At 37.1% G+C, this 27,165-nt stretch overlaps 1 protein-coding gene across 1 annotated transcript in view; it reads right to left on the reverse strand.

Moving 5' to 3' along the window:
- Nucleotides 1-2,724: 2,724 nt before the first annotated feature.
- Nucleotides 2,725-27,165, reverse strand: part of ZMYND8 (zinc finger, MYND-type containing 8) — a 64,925-nt gene continuing 40,484 nt past the window's right edge. Inside the window, exons 11-21 of the mRNA XM_009326729.1 lie at nucleotides 26,118-26,599; nucleotides 23,724-23,864; nucleotides 19,961-20,113; nucleotides 18,598-19,101; nucleotides 16,436-16,810; nucleotides 14,179-14,369; nucleotides 12,457-12,537; nucleotides 11,281-11,359; nucleotides 9,206-9,445; nucleotides 8,880-9,037; nucleotides 2,725-4,156 (exon numbers count right to left, since the gene is read on the reverse strand). Of these exons, the coding sequence (XP_009325004.1) occupies nucleotides 4,055-4,156; nucleotides 8,880-9,037; nucleotides 9,206-9,445; nucleotides 11,281-11,359; nucleotides 12,457-12,537; nucleotides 14,179-14,369; nucleotides 16,436-16,810; nucleotides 18,598-19,101; nucleotides 19,961-20,113; nucleotides 23,724-23,864; nucleotides 26,118-26,599 (2,506 nt within the window). The 3' untranslated portion in view covers nucleotides 2,725-4,054. The remainder of the gene's footprint in view (nucleotides 4,157-8,879; nucleotides 9,038-9,205; nucleotides 9,446-11,280; nucleotides 11,360-12,456; nucleotides 12,538-14,178; nucleotides 14,370-16,435; nucleotides 16,811-18,597; nucleotides 19,102-19,960; nucleotides 20,114-23,723; nucleotides 23,865-26,117; nucleotides 26,600-27,165) is intronic.

Consider the following 27,165-nt stretch of genomic DNA (forward strand, 5'->3'; position numbering starts at 1 on the left):
CGCAGACAGCTGCCCAGCAAAATCCTGGTTTGTGGGGTCCGTTTCAAAGTCCTGGAGTCGCAGCCCTCTTACCTGATGAGCGGTAGGTAAACAAAAGCAAATTCTCAGCATTTCGCCATTTTCCTGAGAGGTACACAACTGGACAGATAAGGCGAGCATGGCAGAGCTAGCACTGGGCGCGGGACAAGTACGCGGGACTGGTATTTTGTATGAAAATTATTTTTAAAAAAGGAAGAAAAACAGGAATCTCATTGTTTCTAAAATGCCTTCAATTAAGGTGCAGCTGTACAATCGTTTTAAAAACTAGCCACTGTGATTCACCAAGAAAGGGTAACTATTCGGAGGGACTTCGGTCCCACGGTTCTACCGCTCTGTGTAAAGGATGAAAAACGCGGCATTCAATGGGCTGTGGATTAGCCTCGACTGAGCATGGATAGCGGAACCGACAGCACCCCCTCTGAACGGACACATCTCTACCGAGGAGGAGCCCGCGGCTCCGGACGGACTGCGTTCCTCTTGGCTGCTCCATGTTCCTCTGCAATGTAAGCACTTACATTGCTGCGATTTAAGCGCTGAAAAGCTCACTCAGCAAGCGCCAGCACAAGAAGGTGACAGCACAACTGATGGCAAATTCTTAACCCCTGCATCTGTAGCCAGCCCACCAAGTTCCAGCTGGAACATCATGGCCTCTCTGCAGCCAGAACTGCCAGCCAGCCTGTGGCTACTGCAGCACTTAGAGCTGCGTGGCGCTGATCCAGCTCGCTCTGTCTGCGCCTCGCATCCACGTGCCGACGTCAGGCTTCTGTGGTGAAACCTTGCTACGGTGAACTCCATCCAGATCATACCGTTTTGGGGGCTAAAACAAAACCTCAGAGCACCTTGAATGCGGTATTAGTGCCCGCTCTCTGAACAGTGAAGGGTTCCTGAAGTAACACTAAAGCTAGGAAAACACTGCCACCGCTTGGTAAAGCTTTGGAGTTGACTGGCCCAGATAAGGAACACCAGTGCCAATCTCCCCTCCGTCTTCCTAACTGAAGGCCCATGTGATAATGGAAGATAATAATAACGTAGAGATTCCTAAGCTCAAGTTAATTTTGTCCCCAAAACCAGAGGAATCAGCAGTAATATGTCCACGTGTCTTTCAGTAGGTTATAACGGAGGATGGCAAACCTGAGGGACACCCGGTGCCTGCAGCTGAAGGGTAAAACAGGTTTTCCCAGGATGGTCTGTGGTTGAAGAGGCTTTTCATCATTTACAATTTACTGCCCCCCAACCCCACCAGCTCAACGCCTGATCGTTGGCGTCACCCTTCCCAGCTAGACGATGGAAGGACAGCCATCCAGACTCTGTCTTCAATCCAGGACTGAGTCAGGTACCGCAACTGATCAACCTCCACCATCAGGAAGAGGTAAAAATTCCAGACCCAGCACAGTATTTTTTCCCATACTTGGATCCAAAATAAACAAGGGACACACTACATAGGGTAGAGGGATACTCTAGACACGAGCGATGGATGCAGCTTACGCCTAGTCATGGTATTCAATCATACATTAAATAAAGTCGCAGCCTATCTTTTAAATTCATATCACATCAGTGTCATCTCCTCCCGTGATGTCCAAGCCAGAGGTGTGCTCTTCCTTCACTTTAGTTAACGCAAAATAATCTTCAGAAAACCTACGAACTTCATACCGTAACTAGCTAAATTGTGGAAGAAATACAGTCACCAGAACATCCATGATGATACTTTGATCTTGACCTGCTAACTCTTGTTGGGAGTTATTATTTTATATTTATATAAATCCTTACTAGGATGTGGTCACCTATTATTTCTTACGAGGAAAGAAAACTCTATTATAGAAAAGGCAATGCCCATTAAAAGAAAAACCATAGGTTGAAACAGGCTTCAGAAAGCAGTGTGGTTTCCTGCGACAATTTCCAACTTGTTCATCTCCTTCCTTTTTCCTCCTAACACAAGAGCTTGTTTCAGTGGTACCAGCATTCAAATTCCATGAGGAAAGCCAGAACATCATATCAGGCTTTCAAGATCTGTGCTTTTCTTTAAACGGTAGCACTGGGAACGTTAACTTCAGTTGTTCTACAAATGCATGTAACAAGGTAACTACAGGAGTAGGACCTTTAAGACAATATCCATCGTAGGATTTTACAGGGAGCTATTCCATCAGCTCCCTGTTTCTTCTAACAGGTGATGAACACACACCGCAGTCTTGCCCAGTTCGTGCCCTCTTAGGGGCTACAACCCTACTCGTCACGGAAGCCCCCATCTCTAACCCACAAATCCAGCTAACAAGACTACGCGTGTCGGTGCAACCCCAATCCAACCAATGCGTAAATGTTACACAACAAGCAGTGGACCTTTGCTGCTGTTAAAAATGAGAGAAAATGGATGCTGCCGAGTTTTACACATAAACGGCTTCTTATTTACAGACCGCCAACGCCGCTTTGTTTTTTCTCAGATTTGACAGGCTTGGATTCAAAGGTCCCACACTTCTGAGACAGAAGGTCCCAACATATGTGAAATTATCTATGGTCTGGAGACCGTGCAGAAATGAACATTCGTCCAGATCGAAACGAAACTGGAAATCCAGGAACACAGAGCATTTTTCTAAAACAGTTTTAATAAAAAAATTGTGAAGTTTCTTGAAAAATTGGAGCAACCCAAAGCATATCGTGTGTGTCACCTGTCTTAGTCACAAAGAAACACAATTGTCAAAAAAGATCTTTAAGTTTAATACAAATTTTATACAAAGAAAATGTGAAAAAATACTTCCATATGCTAAAAGCAATTATGCTTCACAAATAAGGCCAGCTAGGCTATTTTTGACACAACTGCAATTCACGAATATTCTGTTCTCGCTTTTTTTCTTCTAATACTTTTTTCCCTCTAATATGGGTGCTAGCTGGAGACTGTACAAACCGCATTCTTTTATAAACAATGGGAGAAATCAACATGACTGAAATGTACAACAGAATGTACTGGAATGATATCATACAATTAATTTTCTCATATACATACATCACCTTTGCTTTGTTCAATGCTTTCGTTTTACACAACATACAAAATGGTACTACAGTATAAGTGTAACAGACAGCATTTCCATGGGTTACTTTCTCTCATACTGTACTGTTTCATGCTTACATAAAAACATAAATTCCATCATATAAATAATACATGCTCTGGCCCAGCATCAGAAGTCCTTTGCCCACGTTTCCCCATCCAGGTTTTTCTCCACACCTAGTCCTTGTTCAAAGTCCTTTTGGGGGATTTTAAAAACGGGAAAACTGAACTGTGAAGCAGAGGAACAAACTTTCCTTTCCTCAAGCTTTGATATCAGTGATCAGAAGTCATGCTACAACCAGCCGGTATTACACTTTCCAACTTTTCTGATATTAGACCGAATGAAATTTTAACTTAATTTTAACCTGTAAACAATATAAATTTAACAGTCTGGTCATTGTAAAAAACAATGTAAATCTTTAAGTATTTCAGGTCCACAGGTTGGAAATGTCATAATTGGCCTAATACAATTAACTGAAAAAAAGAAACCCTTCATCACTTGGTTGCTCAAACAAATTCTACAGGAGTTGCAAAGTGCAGAAATTTTTTTCAATCCAAATACAAATCAAGTCGTTCAGATTCTCATGATTATATTATTTGGCGCGTAACTGCAGTTTCCCAAGACCAGTTTTCAGAGTTAGCTTGTGATAAGGCTGTTTTAAACCTTCCTTTTCCAACTTCAAACGCTCTTTATAAGTTAAAGTCAATACAAATATAAAAAGGAGATGGTACTCTAATGACATCCACAAATTGTACATTATTTACAAAAGAAGCATAGATTTAATACGGATCTTACCTGTCCTCAGCTTTTCTAAGCCAGCGCTAATGCTTTACATTAATGTAGTGTAGTTAATGCTTTGTACACATATACAAAGCTAAAGTCTGAACCTTTGAGGTTAATCCAAAGAACTGTGTTTATTTTTCACATTTCTATTAGATTTACTTATTCCAACAATTGTATGGACTTCTTGTTAGCAGTTAGACTCTTCGTACTTGGACTGGCATTGTGGTCTGAACATACTGAACTCCAGTTCTCATTGCCACTGTCCCAGCAGAAGGACTTACCACTACAGGAATGGTCTGTGGATTAAAACCAAGAGAAACATATTGTTATGTTAAAGGTCACATAAACATGACCACAGAAATAGAGATTTATTTTCCAGGGAACATCCAGAACAAGTTCCGATTTTGTGCAATAATTAATACCTTTATTACCGCAATATTACCTCATTCCAGGGCAGAAAGTAGTGTATTACTTTCCTATAGCCAAGAGTTCTCCTGTATCATCATTATTACTACTATATAATCACAGGGACAGGTGGTCCTATAGGTACTGTACACACTCTGTCTGTGCTTGGAGAATTAGGTTTTCATAGTTACTACATCCAGTTATGTATTTTCCCCAAACTGATACATGGGAAGAGGAAAAAGGGCTAAGAAAATCCTTTGTCATTTGAAAAAGTTTTGACAAATCAAACCGGAGTACAAAAATACCCTTGTTTATAAGTATATTCTTGTTACACGTTACTTAAATCTTTTTCCCCAAGAGGAACTCCCCCATGCATTCAGTGTACACAGAAGAGAACAAAGAACATCCATTGGAACAAAAAAGTACTTAAGTTAACTTTTGCACAAATAATAACAAAAACATCAGCATTACTGGGAACTGTCTTATACCCCCTGTAAAAATATTAATATAGAATAAACTTTTCACTTCCATCATACAGATCATGATTTATAAATCTTGACAAATGAAGTTTCAGGACATCTCTATAGGTGGTAATTGATTCTACAGATGCAGAGACAAAGGCACAAGAATGTTCAACAATCTGGTCAAGGTCACATCACTCTGGAAGATCTGGAAAAGGATTTATTGAATCTTAAGTCTGTATCTTAACCTTCCTCCAAAAACGTGAGGAGGTCTAGAAATGTCTATGCCATACAAACTGCAAGTATGTTTTGACACAATTCCAGTGATGCACAACTGGTGAGCAAACAAATGCATCCATTTCAGTTCACAATATTTTGCGGAAGAAACGGGAAGTGAGATTTTGAGGAATCTGAAAGGGATGCACAGATCTTCCCCCTGGTGGTGGTGTGGCATTCCAAAGAGAACATGGAAGAGGAAATACAAGTTCACTGAAGCCCAGTATTTCCCCACGTTGTTTTAAGAAACCACGTTAGTGTCTTAATGGTATTCAGTGAGGATTGTGAGTATCCCTACTGAGATGGATTACAGCCTAGAGTGTTTATCAGCTCCTTTGTGACAAAGTCTGTGCCTTCCAGAAGCCAACTCATTCCATTCCCTGGAATGCAAAGACGATGAATTCGTATTTTTACCTTATTTTAACTGCAGAAAGAATAAAAAACAAACATGGAACCAATTTGCTAGATAAATTCAAGATTACTGCCATTTTGTAATGATTTCAGATGTGTACAGAGGGTTCAATGGAAATGGTACCCACAAGATACACTGGAAGTTGTTCAGAGGAAGAAATTCCTAGTTGGAAACAAAGTGCAAATTGAACCCTAAAGAAGCCATTATGTAAGTCACTGTTAGTACTACAGGTGGGGGCATTAAGGTTGCCACAGTCGCCTTTTAGATACACACACTTACACAAATGAAAAAACTAAGTTGCAGTTCTTATAGTGATCGGGATACGGAATGTGCGAGACTCCTTAAATGTGTTAAGATCATTCCCTGAGAGGTAAATTTTCCACCTCTGCCAGTTTTACACATATGTACATTTTGCATACATATTAAACATGCACTAAGGTTTCAAATTATTTAAATTGCACGTGCAGTCATTAGAATACAGAGGTGTCTGTAGCTGTGCAAGACTAATGCAAAGGTGTACAAAGTTTTAAACATGCACAAATAAAGGTTGAAACCTGTCAGACGTTCCAATTATGCTTTACATAACTCAATACACTTTGTATTACAGAAAACCGATGAAGGTAATGCCATTTTTCTGAGTATTACACAAAATCACTTTATGATCTTACAACCTCTCAGCTATTCACAAAAGAGCCTAACATCTTTGATGTTTGCTATTTGATTTTTAAAACGCATATAAAACCTTGGTGTTATGGTAATTCAGTCCAAGCAACTTAGGGCCAATGCTGCAAAGGTGCACAGTGCTCTCAGTTGAGACAAAATGAGTTGAGTTAAAATGCTGCTAGGAATGTGAAAAGTCATGATCCCCACTAAGAGCAGTAACATTTGTGTGGAATATAATGGCTATGAAATACTGTACGTATGTGTGCATGTGCATGTATTCATAGACATACACACACAGAGGCATGTATCCGGCAGCTGGGGGGGGGTGGGGGTGTGTGTGTACACACGAGGAGAGAGACAGACAGAGTAACTTCTAGAGCAAATGCAAATTAGGCCTCACAATCACAGTGTGATTAAAGTACACTGTTAAACTAGTACATAGTTATATTATAAATTACCTAAGCTCAGTCAGAAAATGAACTGAAGCTATCCACGCGTGGGGGTCTCTGCTGACCCCACCACTGAGACAGAGCATGCCGCTCAGTTACCAGTGCAGTATCGGCATATTTCCTTTTGGTAAGAAGAATGTCAGCTCAGATGCCATGCTGACTCTGAAGTGAGCACTGCAGAACATGAACAGTTGAAAGAATGGGATCTTATGGTGCATAAAATACAAAAATCGAACTCACTTCTGTCCCATCTCCTGTGACTGACACTAGGGAATTCAAGCGTCCTTGGTTAAGCCTTTGATGGAAAAAACAGGTCTGATTCCAACGGTATTTCTCATAATTCCATAACGCTAATGTGCAAGACTGCATGGGAGATACACTACTGATGAATGCATATTTTCTTTCATAGTTACTGAGATGTCACAGGAATATCAACATAGCTTAGAATTAATTAAATCTCTTTAGGATACCATAGACAAAAAGATATTTAAAAGATATTTAAAATTAATTCTATGTATTTACATTGATGTTGTGGTCAAGTATATACATGAAACGGACAAATAACTAACATAATAATGTAAAATGGAAGTCTGACTGTCCTCAGTGCCTTTGCTATACTTAATGACAGTTTAATTTCTGAATCCTTGTAAGAATGAATGATGAAGTGAAAGGGTGGAATGTTGCACAGCAAAATAAGACATTTTGCACTGCAAGTTGAGACTATACCAGTGAATTCATATCTTGATAGAACAGCAGACGGAGACAACCCCCCAGAAATACTGAGCAATTTTAATGCCAGGAACAGTACTACTGCAGACTTTAAATGATGATATTGTACTTACAATTGTGGGTTGAGTAGTTGGAATATAGGTGGTGGTCTGCGGTACCTGGACCAGTTTTATAGGCTGGTTGCTTGTCACACCTGTTGCTATCTGCAGAGACAGCACAGGCAACCTCAGTAGAAGTCTCAGCTTTTACATAAATTCCACCTAGTTGTTGTTATTATTATTATAATACGAAATTTATGTTGGATGTTTTGTTTGTGCTAAAAATTTGCATCTTAATGAATTCACAGGTTGTTACTTCTTTGTTAATAGAACAAAATTCAAATTATGAACATGATCAATGTATACAGCATGATGTTTCAGGTAGAACATCTATGTGAAAGCAATTCCAGATTTGTATAACTGGAATATTCCCTGGCAAAAGTTTTAGGTAATTGATTTTCTCCCATCCCCTATTTCTCCCGTAACACAAAGGTGGTGCTGCCACAAACAATGCATACGAACATCGACTGAGCCAAAGTTTAACTAACTTCACCAAAGCATTCAGGTGGAACAGCACATCCTTTTTCCCTCTTCAAATCTGTTTCCCAAGTTACTCCCTTAGATGACATGTCAAGCCCAGAGATCTAACACCAGACAGTAGCAAAAGTGTCAAGAAATGAACACAGCTCTCTAGTTTACTATGCTTCCCAATTCTATAGGACTATCTCAATGAGACATCATGCTGGAATCACAATACTACAAAATTAGTTTGCTTTTAATATTTTAAAATACAACAAGGCTCCTACTGATGTGGGGGATCACGTGTAAAGGTTTGAAGGATCAGCCCCCCACTAAAATTTTTCATTTAATAAATCTTGCAAGGGCAGAAGAAAAATGATGCTGAAATTGCTAATAGTCAAGCCCTACCTATAAAGCAGAATTTTCTCTATAAACATTTTCTATATATGCAACGTTAAGTCCCTTTTATTAGAGCATTTGCTCATCCTTGCCTACTGAATACTATCAGAGTAGATGCTATGGAGGATTTCGTAACTGCACACTGCTCCGTTAACTGTAGATCCAGGTGAATTGTTGTATCAGTGTTATGGAACATTGTGGTACCCTAGTGGCAGTCTGTTGTGATAAAGTAAGTTGATTTGAATGCAGGTCTTGAGCTTGGCCTCTGAACCCCCAGGCAAGAAGGGCTTGGAAGTGCTGCAGTCAGTATTGCTTATCAGAAGGCAACTTGTATCGAAAGATCCAGACCAGAAGCTACACTGATGGGTCCTGGAGAGAGAGAGAGAAAGAGGTCCAGTCCCCTTTGGCTGGAAGGATGAGTCAAGCCAACACAAGGTTTTACTGGGAATGAGTGAAGGGGAAAGGGTGTTCCCAGAGGACAGAAGGAGATTTTTTTGCCGAGATGAAGAAAAAAAACCCCACAACTCCCTATCTCACTCCCCAGATCACACTCTTTGAAATATGCAAATGGTCATAAATTCCTGGCTGATCCAGGGAGGCCTTTAGGGGTAGGTTTTAGAGAAATCTTACATATTATTTTTGTTTGAAGTGACCACAATGATACTCACTGTAACACTCTCTTTGCTTTTATCAGCTGAACCTTCCTTTTCCTTAGGGGTGCTGGCTGTTTCTGTGGGTGTAGGCTGCACACTTGAACTGGGCTGTGATGATTTATTTAATGTTTCTGTGCTAATTTCAGTATCTGTTTCTTGCTGTGTTGCAGTAGCTAAAATAAAGGAAAAAAGGAGAAAGTAGCGGCTACTCGTGCATACCGGTCCACAGTCACTCTTCACAAGCACATCTGCACCCATGCAAATGAAGAATATTGAGTCACTGTGTATTCCACCCACCCTAACCCCTCAGCTGTGAAACAGGCAACCCAGAGCAAGATTACCTGACTGTGTGCAAGATTTCATATGCTCAGGCCAGTGAGCTTGTTGGCAGGGGTAGTCACAGTAGCTAGTATTCCAACAGCAGTAAAAAATGGCCTCTTTCTTGCAGTTAGCACACCACTGCTTCTTTTTAGTTTCATCCACTGCTTGCTGCTTTTCCAATTCCAGCTGCTTCTTCACCTCAGCAATCAAACGATCTCGTTCTTGTTCTAGACTCTGCCGCATTTCAGCCATTGTCAGTTCTACTCAAAATGCAAAGGAAGAGGAGTTTTGCATTTTCCGCCCCCCAACAGCAAGGTGCAAAACAATAATTTTCACGAGTTAAAAGACAACATGAAATTAAAACTAACAATCAAAATATTCCCTGAGTTTGGTCATCTCTGTTTCATACCTAGTCAACAAATGAAAGTCTTCCATCTTCTTTTCTTATTCTGGCACCATGATTTTTACCCTTAACCATTACCTTCCATTTAACACTTTAGTTCTAGGTGTCCTACAAAGGATCAGAATCCAGGTGTACTAGGTGCAGCATAAACACAAAAAGGATGTATGTAGCTGCTGCTAACATACTTTGTCTTTACAAGCCCAAACTTTTGTTCTGCTCCAATATTCAGAAAGTACAGAGAATTCTGTTTCTTCTATTTTCTCATAAATAACAGCGAATCTGTTGTTCATTGTATCTTGGTGTCTTTACAAAGAAAAATGTGAAAGTTCCAAGAAGGACACTGACAAAGTTGTAAAAAATCATCACTATGTGAATAAAGCTGTAAATTTGAGCCTTACTTCAAGATTGCTCTGAAAGCCACTCACTATTAATGCAGTTATGAACTGATACCTCAGTCACTATGAGCGGCCATAAGTGGAAGAGAGCTTGACAGAATCTTCAGGAAAGTGGGCAAATACAAATAAAGCATTCCAATTCTAGCCACCTTGACTCAGGATGAATCTCTGAGTCTTCCGAAAAACTCTGAAGTTGGCATACTTTCAAAACACCATTAAAGGTGTTTATTTAAATCAGTAGCTTAAGACTGGTGACAAAGGGTTTGAAGGATTTTTCTTTTATTTCTGAGCACATTCAGTTTATTTTTATTTCACAGACATTCAGTTCTGTGAGCTACAGACGAGTTGTTGCCATACCCAAGTAATTCTGAAGATTGCTATAACTGAACTGCAGCAGTGGAAAAACTGGTCTACCCTGATTTGAAAGAGCAAAACGTTACTAACAAACCAAAGACATGAGTCTGAATATGGAGTTATTCAGCCCTTAATTCACTTCCATTCCAGATATGCTCTGCAAAAAGAGTGCCAAAAAGTGGACGAGGACACTGTAATCACACAGTCCTAAGGCTGTTGGGACTGCATGTAGCTTAAAGGAGACTTGATCGCTCAATTGCAACCTTCTTCCCACAGTCAGTGCATTAAATAAAGAAAATTTAAGAGGAATCACATTTTAACCATGGTTTCATTTCCCGCCCATATAGTTGAGTGAATGTAGAGATGAAAATCCCCCTCCTAGGAGGAATATTCTTTTATCTGTTTAAGGTAGTATTTTGAATTTATTTCACTGACAGTCTGCATCAAGATTGAGTCAAGGTTGACTATTCACTTTAAATAAATAAGTAAGTAAGTACTTATTTATTTAAAGTACTCACCAACAGCTGATCTGAACCAAAATGTCAGCTACAATCTCCAAAGATACCAGAGGAAGCAGGTTCCCCCAGCGGCTATATTGACACAGCCTGGTTCACAGGAGAATTAGAATGAAGTAATTGGCATAAAATATCTCATGAAGAGGGATTATCCAATGATGCGTAAAATAAACTTATTCTGTTCTATCAAAAGCTCCCTTTAGCCTAAATTTGTCTCAGAGGGCTGATCACCTGTTGCTTACTACGCACAGACAGAAGTAACTTTGTGTACATACTCAAAAGGTGTCCGCTAACATCAGCACAGCACATTATATAAGGTTTTATGTCCTTCACTTGGACAATTTATAGCATCATATGATGAAGGTAATACATACTACGTACTACAAGCGTTTGGACTGATACACCATTTTGGACTGCCATTCTCATACCTAGATTATGCTTCATTTCTGAGAGTTCCTGTTGATGTAACCATTGCAGTTTTTCTATCTCAATCCTCAAACGCCGAATCTAAATATTAAAAAATTAATAATTAGTAATAATAAACAGGGAGCAGTGTATAATACATAATTATTATACAGAAAAACATGCCCAAAGCAAAGAGCCTGATCATCACTTACATCAAGGCTTCTTCATATTAACATGAGGACAAGACCACAGTAAACCCCAAACCAAAGTCTGAAGTAGTCTAAGTATTTGTTTGCTAGATTCTCCTGCTATAAAAAGTACAGGATTGTTTGAAAACAAAAAGCATTTCTATGGAACTTGCTCTTGCTTCCTCTAAAATTAGTCAAGTCTCAAATTTACCTGACTGGAATCAAAAACCTATTCCTCAGCTTTGCTTGCATTTACTAGTATGATGTTTCTTTTTTTTTTTTTTTTAAACTAGATGAGGCTTAGGAAAGCAATTTTTTCACTCACTGTGGATTGGGAATAGAAATATCATCGCTCAAAATTAAGACTTCCTTATTTTGGTTAAAACAAGCAAACAAACCATCACACTTAACTCTGAGCTTTATTTGTTCACATTTGTACTTAGTTTACACTGCTTAATCTGCTTTTTCCAAGTTTAAAGAAAACACTTAAAAGATACTAAGTACTACCTTTAGAGACAATTAAAAGCAATGTATAGCATTTCATAAAAATGCAAAAAGTATTAAAAGTATTTTAAAAGAGTATTAAAAACTATGGTCATAATCACATAACTGGAATAAGCTACTGCACTACAAGTAAATTCAAATCTTCCTCTGGCGGACAAATATATGCTTTAAAAAAAAAAAAAAGGTATTTTCAAAAAAACTACTTCATTTCTAACTTTAAACAAGGTGACACAAAATTAAATCCTCAACAGAAGCTTTAAGGATCTGGGCTTAATGGCTTACTGTTCTTGCTGCTTATCTTACAGAGCCCATCTGATATTTTTTCAGTGTTTTTCTCTACCACTCTAATCATTACTTCTAAAACAGGATGGAAATTAGGATCTCTAGACAGTCTCAATTTATAAGACTTTGTAGGTATAGTTATATGGTATTTTTATATATAAAAATACTATTTTGCAACTTTCAAAGTTAAAATACAAGCAGTATTTTTTTTTATCTTACACTAACCTCAGCTATTGTACTTCCAGTAGTATTTTTTGAAAGATCATTATATATTTCAGTCATTGTTCCTTTGATGGCATCCATCATCTGAAAAACAAAATGAAAAAAAAAAAAAAATTCTTTGATATATATTCTTAACAGAAACCCACTTTCACGTCCTTTCAACCACTCTAATGTCAACTTATGTTACTATCAACAATGCCCCATACCTCTCTATGTATTTATCTGGGTCTACTTTTAGAGGACTATTTAGAAGGTAGAACACAACATTTTTCATCAGGACTCTGATTTTTAAGTGTCCTGAACTGGTGAACTGCTTGACCTTCTACTTTTCCAAGAAATTGCTATTGATATAATTTACGAACAAAAAAAAAATAACCATGAGTTTGGGGAAGAAACTCAACGCAAAAAAAATAAATAAAAAATTAAAAAAAGAAAAGACATTTACTGACATTGCTGACTACTTACAATCCCACCAAGACCGTATGGTTGAGTGAGAACACTGGAAGTTGATTGTCAAGATTAATTCTGGTGCTTTTAATGCCCGGGTACTCAACTTTATTTCCTTATATAGTATTCACCTTGATTTTTTAATTTAAAGATCTAAGAGAGTATATGAAAAGCTAATGTCCCATCCCTCACTGTCACTATTATCATACAAGTATTACACCACATCTTCTCTTTAACCACTTAGCTTCTGTTTTAATACATGAATACACACTGTCCTCATTTCAGCAGGGATAGAGTTAATTTCCTTCCTAGTAGCTGGTACAGTGCTGTGTTTTGGATTTAGGATGGGAACAAAATTGATAAGGCACCGATGTTTTAGTTGTTGCTAGGTAGTGCTTACACTGGCCAAGGACTTTCTAGTTTTTCATGCTCTACCGACTGAGAAGGCTGCAGATGCACAGGGAGCTGGGAGGGGGCACAGCCAAACTGGCCAAAGGGACATTCCATACCATGGGACGTCATGCTCAGTACAGAAACTGGGGGAAGCTGGCCGGGGGGGCCGCTGCTCGGGGACTGGCTGGGCATCGGTCGGCGGGTGGTGAGCAATTGTACTGTGCATCACTTGTTTTGTGTATTATTACTATTATCATATTATTATCATTATCATTTTATTTCAATTATTAAACTGTTTTTATCTCAACCCACAAGTTTTCTCACGTGCTTTTCCAATTCTCTCCCCCATCCCACCGGGTGGGGGGGAGTGAGCGAGCGGCTGCGTGGTGCTTAGTTGCCAACCGAGGTTAAACCACGACACACACTTAGGACAAGTTACCATCTGATGAAGCTATACAGTGTTTTAAAACAAAACTACATTTTTTTTAATGTGTTACTGGACACAGATGAAGAAATATTAATGTTTACTGTAAATATGATGCTGAAGGGATATCTACACCTTTAGGAGAAAACACAGAAAATGGTCCAAAACACAATGCAACGTAAATAAGAAGCAGCAATGGGGGAACATGAGAAGGAAAGGGTCTAAAGTGTCTGAGCAGCTGAAGCCTATCATATACACACTCTGACTTGGAATGGCAGCATTCAGCCAGCTCTAAAAAGATGGTTCAGCAATTCCATCAAAATCTAGCTGTTCCTACCTAGTAGAATGAATTTGCAACATATGACAACCTGAAAATAAAGTTATTTCAGAATTTGCAATGTCAAAAATGTGAAAGTTCACTTCAAAATAAAATTTCAAGAAAACCTTGCTCAAGAACTTACTTTGCTAGTATATTTAGCAATATCTGCAGCTACATCAGCTGAAGCTGTTGCAATTGGCAAGTCTGTATTAACTGAGGAAGAAAGCGTACTTGCAGATCCAGAACTGGTAACCATAGAAATAGGTTGAGTACTTGTAACCAAGGTTATAGTGGATGTGGAAGTGCTCTGGGTGATCTCTTTTTGCTGCACAGCTAAGAAAAGAGAACATACAGCGGATCAATCACATAAACAATTATGAAAATAAATAGACAAACTTCTAACTTCAATGTCTAACTTAAATGTGTGCACCTAACCATTTCAAAGACTTGCATTATTTATATAATGGGGCCATTTAATCAATTAATTATACAGTGCCCAGCCACTGAACTTATTAGAGCAAAAGTCTCCCTCAGTTCTGTATTCCTCCCATTTTGGAACTTTTCCATCCCACTTCCTAGGAATTCACTTCCTAACCTCTCAATCTGGAGAACTCCCAACTAATACCATACGTGCAAGCATAAGGTAGACTTTGACATTTTCGTTTGCCATAATTTTGAAACATATTGAATTTCTTTTCTTTTTGCTTTGAGACAGGGTTTAGTGAGCCACTATTGAAGAAAGCCTACTTTAGTAATACTTCCTGGTGTTATTCCCATTCTTTTGTTATTAATGCTACTAATTTATTAGTGTTGTGACATGTTTAATATACATATATCCAGATCAACATTAGCCTTTGGTTGGCTGCAGAGCAAGGAATGCAACATTGGATTAACTCATTAAAGCAAAGAAGTTATTCATAGTGTTAACTCAAACAGGATAAGAAAAGTTTTCTCGTCTTTGGTCAATATTTCAAATAATCATGAACAGTGGGTAATTAAAAAATGTGAGTACAAATCAAAATGCAAAGACCCTCACCTTTTCATTCCTAATGACTTATCTGCCTTAAATATTTTTAAAAATTTTAGATTTTTAAATGAAAAAATTAAAATTAAAAAAATTTAATTTAAAAAACAAAAATTTAGGACAATACTTTTCAATCTATTTTTAATGACTCATATTATAAAAGATGTCCTCATTGCCAATATCCTCAAAACAGGAATTACTGAAATAGAAGTTATTCAATTTATCTCTATGTACTATTTTTTTGTTTATGCCAATTCAGTATATAGGAAATCTATAGATTTTGTAGTTTTCATCTGATATATTTCTAGAATATAATATTTAAGATGGAACATTGCTATGATGCGTTCAATAGTCAACATATTGATAAAACAAACTCATAGGCTGAACATTTAAAGTTCAGCCCATATTATTAAGCTCTTATTTTTAATAGAATCATACTTTTAATATAAGACTTCAACAAGTTTCACATTTTTCTCACTGAATATTTCTGTATCAAATTTGTGCAGTCTACAAGTAGAAAGATCTGCTTCTTCAACACTTCTTAAATGACAGTCACAAAAGCAGTTTGGGACCAGAGAAACGTGCCTCTGGTAAACATTTGTATGGGGCCCATTACCTAAACCTCTCTTCTGTATGAAATTACTGGCTTGCCAGCAGTGTTAGCAGGATGGAGAATATCTATTCCTCGGGCACACCAGTAAACAGTTCCGTTTATTAACTTGAAATTACAAATGAAGCTAGATTTTCATAAAGTTGCTGTTCTGTGAAGTGAAGCAATAGAAGCATGTGCCTACTACTAGCGAAACCTCCCACAAAGGGATGGTAAGAAAACAGTTGTGAAAACATTCTAAAATGCCGTGGCTGTTTGCTCAGTGAACTAGCATCCAAGTCTTGTTAAGAGTTAAGCAACAGGGATTTCAAAGACAAATGCAGCCTGGGTAATTCCATTGTTGTCAAATTATACTCCATGAAAAAACGTACAGATCAGCTTCTTGTCAGATAAAACTGGATCCAGTTTGTAGATATTGAGGTGACAGAGGTAATCATGCAAGTGGAATAGTTAATGGTTTTACCATATAATCCAGAAACTAATTCAGTTCACTCTCCCAAACCTGTGATGGCTAAGAATGGCAGATTTATACAGATACACACACAAACTTTTTGTCATTAAAATAAGGAGACATGACTCTAAATACACACCAGAAAGAGCAGGTATGGCGAGTAAGTTGTTGTATTTTAAAGTCACTTATCAGAGTAGAACACACTTTGAGATTTTGTTTATATGGAAGAACTCCTGGTTAGGCAGCCTTGGAGCACTGAGATCACTACTGGGGAATTATGGCATCACAGGCACATTGAGTTAGAAAGTGTATACCTTTAACTGCTTGTCTTGTCTGATATCTTGTCCCTTGAGAGGACTGAGGTTGCTGTGACTGAGACTGCTGGCTCTGCTGCTGTTGCTGCTGTCTCTGCACCTTCTGCATGTGCCATTTCTGAGAAGATGTCTGAAATTTATTTGAAGAATTCCACACTACACGCTGCACAGCAGGGGCAGTTTCCTTAGGCAGCAGAGGCCTCTGCTTTTTCACAGGGCTTCCAGTGGCTGCAGATGGAGCACTAACAGTAGAAGAAGCACTACTAGTTGCTGTCACACCAGCTGGTGGAGTCTGGGCTGCAGAGCGGGTAAGTACTGGAGTTTCTGGTAGAGGCTGGGTGCTTGCACTGGAGGAAGGTGGAGTTTTACCTACAACTAAACAAACATAAAATGTAATGCCAGCTTTTCACCCACACATCTGATTCATAATTTTCCATCTAATTTTTGGAAGAGCCATATGCATCTTCCAGTCTACTTTGAAATATTTTCCTCAAAAGGTAATTGATATTCCACAAGTAAACCCATTTCGATATTCTACAAGTAAACTCATTTCAGTCTAGTTGAAGTTGGTGGCAATTCAGAAGCACTAGCCATTAAGCAAAACAAAACAAAAAGTACAGAACCCAGAAAACCAGCCTGACCTCCTTTGGAAGACCTGTGAGAGGTTAGCATTTGTTAGGATGTTTCTGGGTTACCACTTACACCTGTCATCCCAATTTCTTCAGGAGAAAAATACACTCAAAAGGAACAATGACTGAACAATAACTGAAGGAATAGCATACTAAAAACTTCCTAAACAAAGGTGAACTGGCACAGACAACCAAATATACAGTGTATTTAAGGTATCTATGTTTACTCGAAAATCTTCCGGAGTTTACAGCTGACTGATCCACATAACAGATCAATTTAGGAACTGGATGATTCTTCCAAAGCTGTGGCCAGGAAAAACATATCTGAAAGAAAAGGCTCCTGCATCGACAGGTTTCTGGAAAGAGGGCAAAGACCTTCAGATTTGCATGCATCAGATCTCTTTTCTGGACCAAGGCATTTTAGTATCTGGTAGCCACAAGTAAAGGTAGGGGCCTTGGAATCATGGACAGGACACAAATTATGTCTAGAATATATTCATATAGGTCTATATATGTGAATATTTAAATCCACTTCTAAGTTCACTCAGAATATCTGTTATTCTTTTGCCTCTATATCAAAGTAAAATTTTAGGATTTCTTACTATTTCAACCATCACTGGTTTGGGCCACTATTAATACATGAATCGGTGGTTTTGAAATTCATAAAGCTGCCTTGCTTAATAAATTTTTAAATGAAACAAGAATCAGTCAATATAAACTCCCCAAAATTACAATTCTGTTTTTAGTTTATAAGCCTATTTTCTTTATTATCTCATAATAACATTTATCCATTAAATTCCATTTTAAGATTAAAAATTCAGAAGCATTGCCTTCTAAAGTATGCTTAATTAACTGATTGAAAACGTTGTAAATAAAATGATTGAGACAACATGCTATAACATAGACAAGAGAGAAAGTTATATGAAGAATAAAATATTTTTCAATCTAACCATTTAAATCTGGTTTTCTATTTCGTTTTGTCAAAAGGCTAACGTGCAGAACAAGCTTAGCAAAAGCACTGTGCTCATTAATTGAGATTGCTTTCCTCTTTTAGCAACACATAGAAACAAAGGACAATATCTCAGGGACAATACATGTGATTTAGCTGTTCTTTTTATTATTACTGAGAGCATTTACGCTGATTTTAGTGGGACTTTATGCAATTTGTATGTTTGATAAGTTCCACCTTCTTCTATACCTGCAATTTTGGGAGGTCTATAGAAATGTAAAGATTCAACTGAAAGTCATACCAATTGCAAAATAAATTCTACATTTATCACAGAACAAATATTACGGATATTCATAGTTCTACGCTGCTGAAAGGGAACTCAATGAAACATATTTTATTTAAACCGGAAACTACAATGGGGACTGAAAACTTTTTTCATAGTCACAAAGAATGAAAAAGCATTCCTAAAAATTGTTTTAGTACAGACATTTTTAGCCTAATGCAAAAACAAAGGTAACAACTCCGGCTTCGATAACAACCCTACAGAACAGAAGAAAAAAAGGAAGGAAACAATTTCATCCTACCATCTTGTTTAGGAGGAGGTTCTTTAGATTCTTTCTTGGTTTTCCTTCCTTCACGGCCACAATGATCATCTCCTAGATCGATGACAAGTTCACTCTCGGAATCAGAGTCCAGTCCTAGATGCACAGTTGGAGAGTCTGTTTCATCTTTACCTTTCAGTTTTTCTTTTGCAGGATGCTGTAAACTTTTTCCCTTTTCAGAAAATTCTTTTTCAGTGTCTGTAATTGCCTTTTCTTTGACTGGGTCATCTGTTTTCTCCACTTCTGGACTTGTGCTTTTAAGTTCCTCTTTGTCTTCATTCTGTGCTGGGGGCTTAGGTTTTTTTTTCAAGCTCAATGATTCTTTGTCACTTCTTGAACCTTCCTTGTCCTCTCCATCTTCTTGATCATTCTTTGATTTCTGATCCTCATCACTATATTCACTGTCACTGGTGTCGGATTTTTCAGAATCTTCAGAGTCACTGTGTTCTACTGCAGTATAAACAGCTTCAGATATTTCATTTATTCCTAATTGTGGGGAGGAAAGTACATTCCATGCTGACATCAGACTGACTGACATTACAAAAAAAAATACTCTATATACTGGAACAAAGTGTAGACATACCATTATCTTAACTGTCAGTCCTTAAGCTGTAAACACTTCCCTTAGTGCCCTATCTCAATACCAGAACGTATAAGAATTACCTTCCACATATTCCAATTCATATTTTTATTTCATTCAACGGCCCTCCTTTCACTGCTTTTTTCCACTACCTGCAAGCTGTTTTGTTCAACTTAGGACCAATGCTGGCAAATACAAAGAGGAATTATTTTTATCCACAAGAAACCACCTTAAAATCAGTAACACTATTCACCTGATTAAAGTTACTTACATACATGTTTGCAGAATCAATTTTAGAGTGCGTAAGTTTTGCAAGGAGAATCTGATTTTTTTTACTGCCTAGAAAGTCTTTAATTAAGTGCTAGACAACACTAACATATGTTTCTAACAGCATTCAGCTCCTCTGTGACTGGATATACTAATTTGTGCAACTGACACAGGATAGGTACAATTCCTGCATTTTTCAATTTACAAAACAAATATTAAGACTATAATTGTCATACTATCTACATCAGAATGGTACAAAAACAGATTAAAAGACAAATGCTTTTTGACAAAAATTAGAAACATCAGGTCTCACTGTATTTTAAATTGAACTACTTCAGTGCATTCTACTTGCCTCAAAGAGTTCAAATGTCCTCTACTCTTGTTTTACTGCAGAAAATATTTAAGGTTTTACTATTTGAAAACTTCTTTTAAACTCCAATTCAAAATTTCCTCAAGTGTATCCTTCAGATGTCCATTGTATTCTTGAGATATACTTACCAAGCTGCGCTTTACAACTCTCTATTGTCTTGTCAAGATTAAGTTGGAACCTACTACGTATCTGTCGTTTTGGTGAAATGAGTTGCACAGGAGTGGTCTGCTGTTGGACTGACTCACTCAACTCTTTCAGATCCATCTCAGCTTTGCTACGATCTAGAAAAAGAGAAAGGAACTAAGGGAAGTATTTTACAAAAAGAAGAGATCACTATCCAGATAAGACAAATTTTACTGAGTAACAATGCAGACAATCTGAAACATATTTCACTTCTTTTATAATTATGGGCTAAATAAGAATTCTAAAATGACTTTACTACAGACAATGGATACTTCCTCTCTGATACTCCATATTTCACATGCAAAATGCATGCATCAATTATGTGGACATTTTCTCCATCGATGTGAAATTATCAAGAAATAATCATTCAGGTCTGTAAGCTGTCTGACAGCACTTCTGGTAAGCTACTGCTGTTATTTACTACTAGTAGTAATACTTTCACAGAGAAAATCAAATAGGAATAAAAATCCTTATAGTCACCATTTAAAATTCAAAAGATAAGTAATGAGAATAGAAATAAAAATGTGGATTGTTACACTAGATAGATTAATAAATTTAAGATAAAATAATTTTTTCAATCTATGTCAGCAAAATCTTCTCTGGAGCTCTCCTATACATGTAGAGAATTTTCACTCTGAAACATACAGATCTGTCTGCAAAGAGTACAGACTACAGTGCTAAAGCTAAAACTGTCTTAGCAGCTAAGTTTCACATTTTTGTTTCAATTTTTCAATTTCAGAGGTTATGTTTCTGTTCCATAGTCCTATCCTTTACTCTTTGCCAACAGTGCTGACACTCCATTAGTGCTCAGGGCACTAAAACACCTTGTTTGGGGGAGGAGGAAGGAGACATGAAGAAGGGGGAAGGAATGGAGAGAAGAATTAGGTTTGGCCAATTTAGCTCCTTGAACTGGCTCATGGTAGGATCAAAAGATCCAATGCCATATGCTGGAAAAGGACCGAGGCCATGGAGAAGACAAAAGGCAACATTGGCACAATGTGCATTTGTGCTTCATTTAGAGTTTCATTCCACAGCAGTTAAAGATGTCACAGTACTGCCTTATTTTACTTTAAAAAAAACCCAAGCCACATATATTTACAAGACGTTTTTTGTTGATGCACAACTCAGAGAAAAGTAAAATTAATACAGAGGGCTGAGCCAATGATTCCTCTGACCAGACATTCTTTACAAGTTTGAACTTAACATCAAGGTACATTCCACATTTAAAATTTAAGAGCCATAGTAAATAATGTCTCAGCTTCAGCAGTACAGTTGCCTCAGTCAGGCTTGGCCACTCTTTCTCCTATCAGGTTACAAATAGAATGTATATTACAGATAGAGTAGGTACAGAAGGTACCATTCACGTATTCACGCAGTTTTTGTTTATTGCTAAAATAGCAGTTCCTCATCTCTTCCTAGAGGCAGCAACTTGTGTGGTGCAATCCCATAAGCCAAATATACAGGCTATAATTTGGATCATCCTGGCTTGTAATATATATGCATTATAGCATACACGAATTCAGCCTAAATAACACTCAATCATCCTTTCTAGTCCCAGTGAAATAGTCATAAAAGTAATACTGAATTTCACACTCCTCATGTCATATATTCATACTGGAAGAGACTAGACATAATACAAACTCTACCACTTTCAGTGTAGTGTAAATTTTGAAAATAAAAATGAAGGTTCTAAGTCACTTAAGTACTTTTGAAAAATTTGTTCCTTGTCTTGGAAATGTTTACTAAATTAGGTTTCTTCTTCCTGTGCTAACTATGTCACCCCATCCACACTAATTCCACAGCAGTAATGGTTATATCACTCTTAGCACAGAATTTGATTCAAGGCTTTCATAGCCTTAGTTAACTACATGGCAGGATACAAACAGAAGGAAAAATGGAGAATGGGTGAAGATAAAGTTGAGACACTGTAACACCTCCCCAGGGAACCCTACATCTTAATATATGAAAGAAGTCTCGCAATCCAAATTTCTCTATCTAACCTACAAGGAGGTACCACTGACATTTGGATTTCCAATCTGTCTCATTAATGTCAAAGTATTAGTAAAAAGAAAACAGAGCCAAAGGGCCGACAAGCCCATTGTGGAGAAATCTTCAAGTTCTCATTTCCAAAGTCTTTACTTTTTCTCATAACCAATTTGAAAATTTTCACTCCTTACTTGGTCAAACTTCTTGTTCTATCTTTTCTGCCTCTGTTATACAAGGACAGCTCCTATACTGTCTGGAATATGTATTTTTTCCAAGCAATCTGTGTATAGCTTGGTCATTCACTTTTCCATTTACTCCATTTTTCAATTTAGTCAGTCTGCCAGTAATAACAGATGGCTCATTTCCATTATTTTACCTTCCTTATTGCTGAATTGGAGGACGATCATGGAGTCCTCCTAGTACTCCACTCAAGGTACATAAGTGCCTTTGTTTTCCGGACTTTCACTTTTGTTTTTTCAGTGAGAAACCCTGTTCACATTATGCATGACAATGAGACACGCTAAGTCGTATCTGAAAACCATAGGATTCACAGATGAATCTATGGCTGGCACAGCTGATACTATTAAATGAAGAAGGGCTGCCATTTTCATTCCTAGCACCAAAGAGTATATTTAGCAAAGGAAACTCCCCTAAAGCTGAAAAAATAACTGATATTCTACTTGAAAGTGTACTAGCTGTTCTTTTATGGTATTGCTCATGGACCATAACATTGGGTTTTCCAATCCACACTATTTATTCAAAATATTCTATGCTCCAGCTGATGTCTCCCATCTGTGGCTCACACTACTGCAGCACTACATATTTCTTAATGTTTTCCCAAATGCATTGTCACCTCAGATAAGACAACAAACAGCTGCAGTGCAGCAGAAGAAATCAATTCCATGGTTATGTCCACACAGATAGATTAACACACTGAAAAATATACTTGTGAGCTTGTATCCAGAATCAGAATACCTGTAACCCACTGAAAACATGAATTCAGCATTTGAGCTCAAGCCTTCCTGAAGTATTTGGCTAACACCAAGGGGCAGAATGCTGCTTCTCCATGTAATATCATGTGGAGGTAAAAAGTAGCCAGAACTGAATCAGAATACTCACAGGAACAAAGCATGACTGAGGAAATTGATTTACATCTGTTTGACTTTCAGAACTGTTTTATCAACTTAGTACTTACCCACTCCACCTTTCAAAATTCCAGAATCCCAAAATTTACTTCTAGAGATTTTCAAGACATCTACTAATTCCTTTCATCCATCTATCTCCCTAGAGAGGGATGGTCAGTGAGGAGGCGATGTGAAGGCAGCAAGAAAAAAGAAGCCCTAGTAAATCCTAAATCCTAAAGACCACAAGAAAACCTTGCCAGCAATTCACTTGAGAGTCTGAGGGGTGAAGAGCAGCAATGCTCATGTAATTACAACCTTTAGAAACCTACCTACTGTTTAGAAACATTCATTTGTACAGTTCAGCTAAAAAAAAAAAAAAATCATCCTTTAACTACTTCCTTTCATCAACAAGAAGAAACAATAACAGGAACTTTCATTTATGAAACAAAAAAAGAACTGCATATTTGATGAAACAATAATTATACATCTGCCTCATTTAAAGCCACATACAAGAAAGTTTGTTCATATTATGTTGCATTGACACCACTGTAATTTGTTCAGCTATAACAGTATTAGATTTTCAAAGGTTAAGACTAACCAAGATTAAGATTCAGAATACTTCCTGGAGTGGAAGTTCTTTCTTGCTTAGCAGAAATTGGTGTTGATGCTTGAGGAGAGAAAGGTTTGGGGCTGCCTGACAAGCTCCCTGCTTGACCCGTTCTTGTTGGTGCTGGAGAAGCTGAAAAAGTACAAAATTAATAAAGGCAGATTTAAAAATAATCACAATAAAGCCATATTCACTGGGACAAAACAGCTTTTAAACCTACACAAGCAGGGAAAGGATTTTTGTTTAATAATTTCAACACTGTGTTATACCTCCATTGCAAGTTACAACTATCCCTTTAATTTTAGTTTAATAAAGAAAGAAATTGTAAAGAAAATAATTCTATTGCAGCTATATAGCTGGGCCAAATGTGTACTCCCTCTCAAAACCACTCTGTTTGCAGTCACAGAAAGTTTCTAGCTTTCAAGATTCGGTTATTTTAGATGTTAACAAATTCTGACACTCTAAATTGCTACCTATTTTAATTCATGTATGTAAGTAAACACAGAAAACTCCACCTACACCATTTTCTAGCTACATTAACAGAGAATTAAAAGTACGAATCATAGTAAGTTACAGCTGGAGATCACTAACCAAATGTCTCCGATATTCTAACTTATACAGAGGTTAAGCAAAATCCTATGCTCTGAGCCTTTAAAATCTCCATGAAATAATGTTTCAAAAACAAACTTCTGGAAACAGCCAAACAGTCTAGAAAGGGAAGCATTGCAGGCCATTACCTTAAAAAAAAAGGACTAATTTTTGTCAGCAAGAGACTAATTTCTGTCTGTTAAATCTCTGCTTAATGCTCTGAAAATGTCATCCTAAACTCACTACTGGACACTTTATTCCCCAGTACATCAAGGATTGCTTATATATTCTCAGATTCCTAAACAGTAGCGATATCTACTGTTTCAGTAACTGTTTCCAATTTATTTTCTATACATCACTCAAAATACACAACAGAGGCATCCAAATAAAAGTGTTCTTGTCTAAGGATAGTGCAGTCATTACTACTCAAATTACTTTTTACAGCAAACAAGTAATTTAATTTACATTTGAATTGAAACACACGGATTCCAGTAATAGGACAGCTAAGTTTATACATAAAGTAAATATTACAAAAGTTAGCATTTGTAACAATAAACAGGTAGAAATGCCAGGGAAACAATATTCTAGTTTAACAGCTGGTAAGTCCAATCCAGCATTTCTATGCACTAGGAGAGAGGATAGTAAGGCCTGAGGAAAAGTTAGAAAAATTCCCCAGAATTGCTATGATATTCAAGAATCCAGAGTACTAGGATAACATCTGCCATCTTCTTTTATCTTTATCTGACAAAATAGCTTTAATGTGACTTTCCATTAATATCCCCACTATTACAAAGAAATAATAATGCGGTATAACAAAAGCTCTGTATTTTAAGACACAAAACAGTACCTGTTAGCTACACTTTATGTATAAGAGCTGTACACACATATATATGTGATAATTTATGTATAAAATGAATTATTCCTTTTGACATGTTACTCTACTGAAAAATCGAAGTATTTCATATATTTAAAGTCATAGTTACTTTGTCATCACTTTCTGAAGATGGACAGGATCATATCACAAGGCACTTTTGCACCCAAAGGTAGTTTCACAGCCTAGCCTTTATTGGCTAGAAAGAATAAGATTATAATGAATAAATAAATAACAGCATTTTATCTAAAAATTGTAACGGAAAATATTGATGTAGTTTTCTACACAAAGACATCCTTTTACCAAAACCAAAGTTTTAAAACACTCACATTAATTAATATACTTCATCATTTCTTTCAGATAATGATGAGCTTTCTTTTATGGATGAAAAAACTAAGATAAAGTAGTTTGCTTGAGCGTACAAAATTAGCTAGCATTTGGTCTTTGACTATATTATAAGTCTGAGAAGCCCAAATTCTGTATTCTACACTCCTTTTTCTCTTTATCCACTCTGCCTATGGAACTGTAGTTTTATCATATTTTAGCTTCTCAGTTGGGAACACTATAAATGAAGCTCATTGCCTTGAAAAAGAGCTATCAATTTTAAATACAATACCTCCTAATCATGACAATTCTAACTCTTTTTGTATTTATTATTCCACTCTCCATTCATTTTGATAGTTACAACTATTCCTGCTGTTTAAACTGAAGGCTTTTGGGCACTTTTCAAGATTATTTATTCCTTCTTAGTGTGACAGAAAGGACTGTTATTTCTTATCTGTGATACTGAAAGTTAAACCCATCTTTTTTTTCTAAAATTTATTCATAAAATGAGTTATAATACAGTCTGTTTTTAAAAAGTACATGGAATAAACTAGTGCATTAACCAAATGCAAAGTCCTGTACCCCCCCCCTTTTTTTTTTACCTGTATTTTTCTCAATAAAGTCCATGGATTCTTCACTGGCACTAAAATGACTGGAAGTTGCTTTTTTCTCCGCGTCCTGTTCAACATCCGATCCAGTGTGAACTGATGAGTTTGTACTCATTGGTGACCGTGGCATATCTGTCAATGAAATCCTACGACCAGTACTACTGCTCAGCATAGACTTGCTCATTAGAATCTTGGGTGATGCTGTCATATCAAAGTTCAGTTTGATTTTCTCTTGTTTGTCTGTCTTTGCAGTTCCAGCAGTTGGGTTTGCAGGGTCTAATAACATTTGGTATTGATTGTTGGGAGTATATGGTGTCCGGAAAGGTGCGTAATTAAATACTCCAAATTTTCTACGAATGTTATCAACATAAACCTCCATTTCTTGCATTGCACTATTGAAGATGCTTTTAGTCTTTTTCACAGAAAAAGGAATTTCTTTAGACATGAGGTAGCAATTATTTATCGGAACCCAGGCCCTATATATAAAACAGAAAAATAAAAGATAACATAACTACATTTCACACTGTGGGTTGACATTGGCAACTTTTGTGCACATACTAATTTATTTTAGCCTAACTGTAAAGATATGCACACCTCTGATCCTTTCAAAGGACCATCTCTACCTTCTTCTTTTAATAGTTCAGTGCTTAGTTTTGATAAATAAGCAAACTGCATGCCTTAGATTATCACTAGCTTATTTTACTCTACCCAGCACACATAAAACATGAATAAACGCTGGTCAAATATGACAAAATATTCCTAATTAGAATAGTCTATGTAACTGTAAGACGACCATAACTAAATAGTCTTTCCATCTGTCATAGTTAGCAGAAAACCATAAAAAGCAGGTCAGGAAAAAAATACTTCACAAGCACATTCTTAAAAATATAATATTCTATTTTACACCCCATGTCAGGGTGATCAAACTCCTCAATGCCAGGAAAAGTTCTATCCACAAGTATTGGACAGATTTGATTTATCACAAAATGCGACAGACTCTAAAACCGTGCCTTCCAAGATGCTAAAATAACAGGAACTTTGA

Source organism: Pygoscelis adeliae, unplaced genomic scaffold, assembly GCF_000699105.1.
Source record: "Pygoscelis adeliae isolate BGI_AS28 unplaced genomic scaffold, ASM69910v1 Scaffold286, whole genome shotgun sequence".
Classification (NCBI taxonomy): domain Eukaryota; kingdom Metazoa; phylum Chordata; class Aves; order Sphenisciformes; family Spheniscidae; genus Pygoscelis; species Pygoscelis adeliae.